Source organism: Capsella rubella, unplaced genomic scaffold (genome assembly GCF_000375325.1).
Source record: "Capsella rubella cultivar Monte Gargano unplaced genomic scaffold, Caprub1_0 scaffold_7, whole genome shotgun sequence".
Taxonomy (NCBI): Eukaryota; Viridiplantae; Streptophyta; class Magnoliopsida; order Brassicales; family Brassicaceae; genus Capsella; species Capsella rubella.
This window is the reverse complement of record NW_006238917.1, coordinates 12,092,979-12,102,817: the sequence shown is the minus strand read 5'-3', so window position 1 is coordinate 12,102,817 and position 9,839 is coordinate 12,092,979. Positions and strand designations below refer to the sequence as shown.

General features: G+C 35.2%; 1 protein-coding gene across 1 annotated transcript; it reads left to right on the top strand.

Moving 5' to 3' along the window:
* Positions 1-8,283: 8,283 nt before the first annotated feature.
* LOC111829411 lies at positions 8,284-9,530 on the top strand. Its single transcript, XM_023778502.1, has 3 exons — positions 8,284-8,363; positions 8,568-8,636; positions 8,702-9,530. The coding sequence occupies exons 1-3, from the start codon at positions 8,284-8,286 to the stop codon at positions 9,528-9,530; spliced, it is 978 nt and encodes a 325-aa protein (XP_023634270.1).
* Positions 9,531-9,839: the final 309 nt, after the last annotated feature.

The following is a 9,839-nucleotide window of genomic DNA, read 5'->3' as shown; positions in this document are numbered from 1 at the left end:
AAAAATCAGTCAGAAACTTATTGTTGATTCTAATCATAATAAAATGATACAATAGACATGGGAAAATAAAATGTATACAGCAGAAAATAACCTAGTTAGCAGAAAACATTCTCCAACTATGAAGAATTTTGACTTAGATACGTCATTAGTTTTTAAAAGGTTTGAGATATTTAAGTGGTGTAAAAAAAGAAGGAAGAACCATAGACATTTGTTTGTGATGTGATGTTTTAGGTTGCGATGAATTCAGCATGATTCAGAACCGAAGAAAGGATTAAATTTATAGAGTTCAATATGATTAAGAAAATATATTGTTAACAATATTGGTTGATTTAAGGAATACAAAATCTCCAAAATCATGGTATTTTTACCTTGTGTAAATGATAGACGAAAATGATTTGTAGAATATTCTATATATACAATAGTCAATAGAGGATAATAGTAAATAGATAATCAAACTAAATTATATAAATTTACGATTGTGATTGGTTTTATATAAATTAACGGCTGAGATTTAACATTCTATATATAATTTCCTATTTTGTAGGTATACGTTATAAAGTTTAGATAATATTTTAGGTAAGATTCTTAAAGATTATCAAACCGGTAATCCACAATATCTCGTAAAATCATCTATAGTAAAGATTTGATCTTACGAACCACGTTTATTAAATAAATTTTAAATGAACGATTTAGATTAAATGTATACAATTAACGGTTGTGATTAAATAATTAAACCCGATTTTAAGATCCATTAATTTGACGAGATCCGCGTGTTAACCCAATTAGGAATGAAAATTATTTCATTTTGAAACTATAGTGTAAATTCATTGTGTACTTCAGCTTTAATAGTGTAGATAATACAAACTATTACATCTCACATATATGAGGGTTTTACGAGTTTCGGACCAGATTGAGCTGGTTTAGCCCGATTGACATACCTATATATGGGCAACGTGTACATTACCAAATATATGGGGCACCACTATCAGAGATATAATATTTTGATAAACTTTTTTTTTTTCTTTTTTGATAAACTTATTAGGCGACACATACATTGACATAGTTTTTTCTTGTGATAAAGTTAACATCATGACAACTTACATGACATGTATTCAAACATAGCTTAAACCTGCTAGTTTTCCCTTGAAAAAAAAAAAAAAACTTAAACCTGCTAAAAATTGCAAAAATGTAAATACTTATTTTTCAGAAGGAAGTGGAAGAACTGGTGGAGTTGGAGCATGGCAATGATTAGATACTTGGTCACGATTTGATTGAACAAACAATTATCTTTTAAAATATACCAATTATGAATTAATGCCAAGAATTATGTAGTTAGTTATAGAAATATTACCAAATTGGTTCCACTGGCAAATTTTATCTTGTACTATAATAAGTTTTTGTTTCCTAAATGTTCTTGATTATAAATACGATTTCATTATTATTAAATATAAAAAATTAATGATTGAAATTATCAAGTTTGTTTATATATATATGGATATGGCCTTTGTATATAATCATAAACTAGAGGATAACGCGTGCGGAATATGTGGTAAATAATAATTTTAATATAACCGAGTTTTATAAGGTATTGTTGTTTTTTTCTAGTAGTATTAATATATGAGATGGTGTTCACTTATATATATGGTTTAGTCGGTAAATTTTAAATATATATAATATATTGTATCTTGTTTCAAAATCGAAAAATTGAGTGTTAATGGACATAAACAAATAAATATACAGAGTATACGTGGTTGCCGTATTTTTTTAAAATACAATACGGGATGATATACTTGTAGGTAACATAAACTAAATTAAAATTTATAATTGTAGCATTTTACAAAATATTAAAATCTATACTATTAAAACAGAAGGACAAGCTGTGACCAAACAGACCCAATTTTTTTAAAAAAATGTCATGAAATTAAAACATGTTGCCAAACAGAATAAAAGACAGCAATTTTTTATTTAAAAAATAAATAATAAAAAACAGAAACTATCTATATTTATGGGTCATAATAATTTTGTTGCCAAAAAAAAGTGGACAATTAAATTCGAAAATCTCCATAGTAACATATTTAAAATTTTGAGATATTTTAAAACAGCAATTTAATACTTAATAAAATCTAATTTATAGTATTTTTTATTTGGTTTAATGATTTTATTCAAGTGTTTATGTTATTTGTATTTTGTATAACTCTTATGATATGATATATATTTATTTTGCCTTACAAAAATCATCATATTTTTTTTAAATTGATATTTTTGGAAAAATAAAAAGAAAAATAAATATGTTATATATTTTACAATAGTATAAAATATGGAGTAATATTCAACAAAATTGATATTATCTTAAAAAGATTTAAAAATGAAAAAGTCTTAAATAAATAATTAAAATGTTTAAATAAAAAATTCTTTAAAAATCAATAACAATTTTTTTTTTCAAAAATCAATAGCAACTGTTGGCTAAACAAAATGGCCACAAGCAAGAGGGAGGGTGGGAAAAGCCGAGGAAGGTGACCGCAAAAAGATCTCTAGATTTTCACAGTGAGGATAACAATGGGAGTTTTCAATATCATGTGGAAGAAGGGAGTGCTGGAAAGCAGACTTACCGTCGTTATGACAAACATCAAGCTGCTGCTGTTTGGGGTAATAAGAGGAGTTTTCCTGGGACTTGGGCTGTAACTAGTGGGGAATTGGGGAGAGGACCAGCTAGGAACGATGGTGAGGGGTCACACTTTCAAGTTCATAGCCCCCAGATGGGCAGAGGAGGTCCAGGGCCACTCTGGCCAAAGCCATTGTATCAAGTGAAGCAGGTGTCTAGTGTGGATAAATCTAAGAATAATCTATATTATTAAAAGGGAAACATTTTTTATAAAGTGATCATAATATATATAATTAAAAAGATAATTAACAAATGATAATTTTAAAAATAAACCTATCTAGGTTTTAAAATAAACTAATTAAAGGAAAAAATTTTAAAAAACCGCTGTTAAAATATTACTTTAAAAACGGCGATTGTGGTCAGATCTAGGTTTTGATGGATTAGTGTGGGTTTCTTCCTCAGGTCCTTGGATCTCGGTTCAGAGGGATTAGTGTGGTTTGGTGTTGTGGGTTTCAAGCTTGTGGCTTGGGATAAGTGTGGGGTTTGGATATTAGTGGTTCAATGGGCATGGTAGTGGAGATGGCAGCAAGTGTTCGTGGAATTTTTGGGACTGCAAAGGTTCGTATGGGGTTTCTGGTCATTGGTTTTTGGCAGTTTCGATCTGGTCCGAGATTGGATTTTGGATCATAGTGTGATTGGGTTATTCTTACGGCTGTGGGGGGATGTGGTTCTTTGCTCCACGTTGAGCTTAAGTTCAAATTGGGAAAAGAGGGCAGTGGGGGGATGTGGGGGGGGATGTGGTTCTTTGCTCCACGGTGATTGGAATCTTTAATGTTGGTGTTTGGTTTGATAATGGAAACGAGTGGATTCAGTGGGTGTTTAAGTGTGGAAAGAGGTTGCGCAACCGTAATTGGTTTTTGAATATATTAAGATATCATGATTTGGGAAGATTACGGGAGATGGTGTTGTTTGGTCAAGCTTTTGGGTTGCAAAGTAAAGATCTTCTAGGCTGGAGAGTAATATCTTTGAGAATCATGAAGCGATATTATATTTCAAATTACCGATTCAGAATCACAAATCACATCTCTTATATCAATAAGGAGAGTTTAAAAAAGTCAATTGTTTGTTGTTTATGGGAAGTTTTGTGGATTCGTTATTTATGGTATTCAATCGAAGAAGGCTCAGAGATTATTTTTTCGTCGGTATATATTCAAGAGGGGAGAGCCAAGGGTCTCTTTCATCTCTACTTTTGTTTCTACTTGTCGGTTTTTGCTATTCTTCTCTTCTCAGCTACGTTTCTACATCTTTCAAAAACGGTGTCAGGTTTGGTTTTGGGTTTGTATTATGGCTCTGTTGGCTTTGAATAAAGGAAAGGCGGCGATGGTTCGCACCGAGACAGTGAAGATCTCTGGTTCGGTTCTGTCACAACGGATTCAACAGTTCTCTCTCACCTTAATTGGGAGGCTGATGAACCCAAGTATCCAGAGGATGGACTCTCTGGTGGCGAATATGCCTAAGATTTGGAAGTTGGAAGATAAGGTAGTTGGGGCTGATTTGGGACAGGGGACGTTCCAGTTTAATTTTGAATCCGAGGAGGAGCTTGAGGGGGTTTTGCAGAATGTGACGTATCATTTTGATGGATGGATGATATCATTGGTTCATTGGGAGCCTATTACATCTAGTACTTACCCATCATCTATTAATATTTGGGTTAAAGCTTCTGGGATTCCGATGCATCTGTGGGAAGAAGCAACTTTACAAGCTATTGGGAAGAAGTTGGGTATAATCCGAGAGATTGATGAAGATACTTGTAGTATCTATGTCACTGTTAATGGGTTTAATCCCATTATGTTTCAATTGGTGGTGCCTTTTGATACAGGTGATGAAATAGTGGTTTCCTTAGAGTATGAGAAGCTTAATGGTTTCTGCGATCATTGCTTCAGGTTAACGCATGAGGCGGGGGGTTGTCCAGAGTTAAGAAGGGTTCCTGGGAATAGGGTGATTGATGACCATGCAGGCAGGAGGGGGCCTCCTAGACAGCAACTGTTGGCTAAACAAAATGGCCACAAGCAAGAGGGAGGGTGGGAAAAGCCGAGGAAGGTGACCGCAAAAAGATCTCTAGATTTTCACAGTGAGGATAACAATGGGAGTTTTCAATATCATGTGGAAGAAGGGAGTGCTGGAAAGCAGACTTACCTTCGTTATGAAAAACAGCAAGCTGCTGCTGTTTGGGGTAATAAGAGGAGTTTTCCTGGGACTTGGGCTGTAACTAGTGGGGAATTGGGGAGAGGACCAGCTAGGAACGATGGTGAGGGGTCACACTTTCAAGTTCATAGCCCCCAGATGGGCAGAGGAGGTCCAGGGCCACTCTGGCCAAAGCCATTGTATCAAGTGAAGCAGGTGTCTAGTGTGGATAAATCTAAGAATAATGCTACTGCACCTGTGTTGGGCAAAAATCAGGAGGATCTGGGAACAGAAGTTGTACCAGAAATGGAGAGTAAGGAGTTATCAGCTGGTCTTGATTTTACAGAGAGTATAAATGACTTATTAGAGGATGGGGAATACCAGGAAGAGGATCAAGTAATGGATGACGAAGAAGCTACAGCTAACTTGACTCATGTTCATGTGGAAGATAATATTCATGGAAAAGGTATGTCTCGTAGCTCTAGTCATTTATGTATTGAAGTGGGTAAAGTTAGTAAGGCTATGATGGAGGTTGATTTGGGCAGTAAAAATGTATTATTAGAGAAAACTTATGGTGTTCATGGCAGTAAAGGTGTTAAGGCAAATAAGAGAAATGCTTTACTTATGGCCTCTCCCGGAAAACGTTTGTTAGCTAAGGCTTTACTTTCTAAAACTGTAGGTGATGTTAACAAGCAAAAGGCTGTAGGAAGACAACACCACAAAGCTAAGGAGTGAGTCGTCTCGGGTGGAGAGAATCGTGCGTTGAAGAAAGGGACGGTGGCGCTCCCGAAACCACTGGTTCAAACGTGAAAATTATAAGTTGGAATTGTCAGGGCATAGGGGCTGACCTGACGGAGAACTATTTAAAGGATGTGTGGCAGAAGAATAAACTGGACCTTCTATTTTTGTCGGAGACAAAAAAATATTTTTCTTATTTACAAAAATTTCAAGTTAGTTTTGGTTATAATAAATTGTATACAGTTGAACCACGCGGTTACAACGGCGGTTTAGCTTTATTTTACAATGATGAAATAAAATTGGAGGTTCTTTATGAGAGTAATCGAATTATTGATGTGAAAGCGTTTTTGGGACAACAAGCTGTGTTTATGACATTTGAATATGGAGATCCTGTCGTCAGTCTCCGGGGTTTGGTGTGGGATAAATTAATGGAATTAGGATCTAACAGAAATGCTCCATGGTTTATGGTCGGTGATTTTAATGAGCTTATTGGGAATCATGAAAAATTAGGTGGCAATTTGAGGCATGCGTCTTCGTTTGTTTTATTTAACTCAATGATCCGTGATTGCGGGATACTAGAGTTTCCGTGTTATGGTGATCAATTATCTTGGAAAGGATATAGAAGGAATAATCAAGTTGTAAGATGTAGGTTGGATCGGGCTTTAGGAAATGAAGATTGGCATAGTCTTCTCCCTTATTCCAGAGTAGATTATCTGGCTATGATTGGATCTTATCATAGACCCATTTTAATCAATTGTGAAAAATATTTAGAAACTTCTAGACGACAATTCCGGTTTGATAAGAGATGGATTGGTAAGGATGGTCTCTCAGGGGCAGTTGAAACGGGGTGGAACCGAACAAAAAATTTTAGAATTCCAGTGTTTGTGGATAAGATTAAAAATTGCAGAATTTCTATTTCATGGTGGAGAAAAAATAATATTCCCACTGGTCAGGTTCTAATATCCTCTTTGAAGTCGGCTTTAGAAGAGGCAAAAAACGATGATTCAATTCCTCAGGTGGAAATCAGAAATATTGAAAATAAATTAAAGGAGACATATCGTGATGAGGAGATATATTGGCAACAAAAAAGTAGAAAATTTTGGTTAAAAGTAGGGGATAAAAATACAAATTTTTTCCATGCATCAACAAAACAAAGAAGGGCACGGAATAGGATTTTAGGACTATTTGGTCCAGATGACGCATGAGTGGAGACAAATAGGGGTATGGAAAACATTGCCACTGATTATTTTATGGATCTTTTTAAGAAATCTAATATGAGTGGTATTTCAGAGATGGTACAAGAGGTAAATCCATTCATTACAGAGAACATTAATAGTGATTTAACCAAGGAGATCACAGAGGAGGAGATTAGGAGAGCTCTATTTTCTATGCACCCAAAAAAAACTCCAGGACCAGACGGGATGACCGCTTTGTTTTATCAAAGATTATGGCATTCTTTAAAAGGGGATTTGGTTGCTCTGGTTAAAGATTTCTTCCGTACCGGAAAATTTGATAGGAGATTGAAAGAAACAAATATTTGTTTAATTCCAAAAGTAGATAAACCACAACGGATGGCAGAATTTATGCCAATAAGTCTTTGTAATGTGAGTTACAAGATTATTTCTAAGATTCTCTGTCTAAGGCTAAAAAAAGTTTTACCTAGGTTAATTTCGGAAACACAGTCGGCCTTTGTTTCGGGTAGATTAATTACTGATAATATTTTAATCGCGCAGGAAATGTTTCATGGGTTAAAAACTAATTCATCATGTAAATCGGATTTCCTGGCTATTAAGACAGATATGAGCAAGGCATACGATATGATCGAATGGGATTTTCTGAGGCGGTTTTTATCCAGCTAGGTTTTGATGCAAGATGGACTTCGTGGATTATGTGGAGTGTGCGGTTGGTTTCATATCAAGTGTTATTAAATGGTCAACCCCGAGGAAGAATTACTCCTCAACGAGGCTTAAGACAAGGAGATCCATTATCACTATATTTGTTCATTCTCTGTACCGAGGTTTTGATTGCTAATATTAAAAAAGCAGAAACAGAGAATAAGTTGACTGGTATAAAGTTAGCACGAGAGGTGTCCGGCTATCTCTCATTTACTTTTCGCTGACGATAGTTTATTCTTTTGTAAAGCGGAGGAGGATCAATGTGAAACAGTCATGGATATAATTAGGAACTATGGAAAAGCTTCAGGGCAAGAAGTAAATCTTAATAAATCATCTGTTTTGTTTGGGGAAAAAGTATCAACACAAGTCAAAGACAAGTTGAAAACAGTAATTGGTATAGATAAGGAAGGAGGTATGGGTTCCTATTTGGGAATCCCAGAAAGCTTAGGTGGCTCAAAAAGAAATTTTTTTAATTATGTTCGAGAAAAACTTGATGATCGGGTGAATGGTTGGTCAGCTAAGTTTTTATCGAAAGGAGGAAAAGAGATACAGATCAAGTCTGTGGCGCTGGCACTTCCTACATATGTCATGTCTTGCTTTAAACTTCCTCAAGATTTAACAACGAAGTTAACGAGTGCCATCTCAAAGTTTTGGTGGAGCGGTAATGGTAGAGATCGCGGTTTACATTGGATAGCATGGGATAAAATGTGTATGCCAAAAAATAATGGTGGCTTGGGCTTTCGTAATTTGGATAAATTTAATGATGCGATGTTGGCCAAACAATATTGGCGGTTAATACGTAATCCAAATTCTCTGGTTACACGGGTGTTGCAAGGGAGATACTTTAGAAATAAACATCCCTTAATGGCAAAGAAACCATACTCTCCATCTTTTGGATGGAGAAGTATTTTTTTCGACAAAGAGTTTGGTAGAAAAGGGGGCTCGTTGGTCTATAGGGTCAGGATTTGACATTTCGGTGTGGAAAGATCCTTGGATGCCTGATATTAATCCACAACCAGCTTCTGGACGAGGAAGTTTGCTTCACCCAAATCTAAAGGTTAATCACTTAATTAATCCAACGAGTAAGGAGTGGCATTTACCCATCCTGAATGAGTTTTTGCATCCGGAGGATATTCGTATCATTAAAGGTATATCTATAAGCCGGATAGATTGATTTGGCATTATACAAAATCAGGAAAGTATACGGTCAAATCTGGGTACTGGCTAGCACAAAATTTGAGTGGAGAGGCTGAAGAGAATCCAAGTTATACTGCTTTAAAAGCGTATGCATGGCATATTCGTGCTCCCCCAAAATCAAACATTTTATTTGGCAAGTTGCCACTGGTACACTTCCGGTCATGGATTGCTTAGCTTCTCGCAAGATTCAGTGTGACACGGTATGTAAAAAATGTGGTTCTGAAATCAAGACAATTAATCATGCGCTTTTTGAATGTACGCATTCGAGGCGAATTTGGGATTTGTCTACAATTCCAATGCTCCGAGGAGGTTTTCCTTATAACTCGAGATTTGCGAATCTAGACTTCATTTTTTGGAGTGTGATTCCTTGTTTGCGGGAGAAGGAGAAAAAGCATTTATTTCCATGGATTTTGTGGTTTATATGGAAGGATAGAAATAAAAAGGTTTTCCAAAGAATTCAGTCAGAACCGGTTGACATTATAAATCAAGCGTTAAGTGAACAATTATTATGTGAAAAGGCACAAGCTATTCCGACTGAATCAGTTACACCATTAGAACCTATACCTACTCCTTCGCTAATCCTTCGTTGTCGAATTGATTCGTGGAAGTCAGGGAATACGTTTACAGGCTTGGGGTGGTGGTGTTTCAGAGGAGAGGAACAAACATATCTACTAGGCGCTAAGTGTTTTAGCGGATGTCCTTCACCACTTCATTCAGAATTGGAAGCGCTAATATGGGCTATGGAGAGTATTCTTATAAGAAGGATTGACTGTCATAGATTTGAATCAGATTGTGCCGAGCTTATCACAATGGTACAAGACCCGCAAGAGTGGCCAGCATTCTCCAACCTCTTAAACGATTTTCTTCTGTTACGTGTATCATTTCCGTCATTTCTTTTAACTAAGACTAGGTAATGTCCCGCGCATATGCGCGGGTTGTTGTATATTTATTTAATTATTTTAATTTATTTATTACTTATAAAAATAGATTAAATAAATTTTAATGCTTATGACATTTTTATATGTTATTTATTTAAATCATACAATAGAAGCATACATCCATATCTTTTGAATTTATTCGTTGATTAATTGTTCAATTAATCAATTTTGATAGTAATTTTCTTTAGTACTTTTAAATATTTTTTGATAAAACAATAATATTGTTAATGGTAAATAGGAATGATATTGGTAGAATTTAAAAAATACCACTTTTTAAATTTACCC

What these genes read in the sequence shown, in the direction of transcription:
- LOC111829411 (XM_023778502.1), top strand. Translation starts at nt 8,284, where the DNA reads ATGGCAAAGAAACCATACTCTCCATCTTTTGGATGGAGAAGTATTTTT. An exon ending in TTTGGTAGAAAAGGGGGCTC is followed by an intron (nt 8,364 to 8,567) that starts GTTGGTCTATAG and finishes GTATCATTAAAG; the next exon opens with GTATATCTATAAGCCGGATA. An exon ending in AAGTATACGGTCAAATCTGG is followed by an intron (nt 8,637 to 8,701) that starts GTACTGGCTAGC and finishes CTGCTTTAAAAG; the next exon opens with CGTATGCATGGCATATTCGT.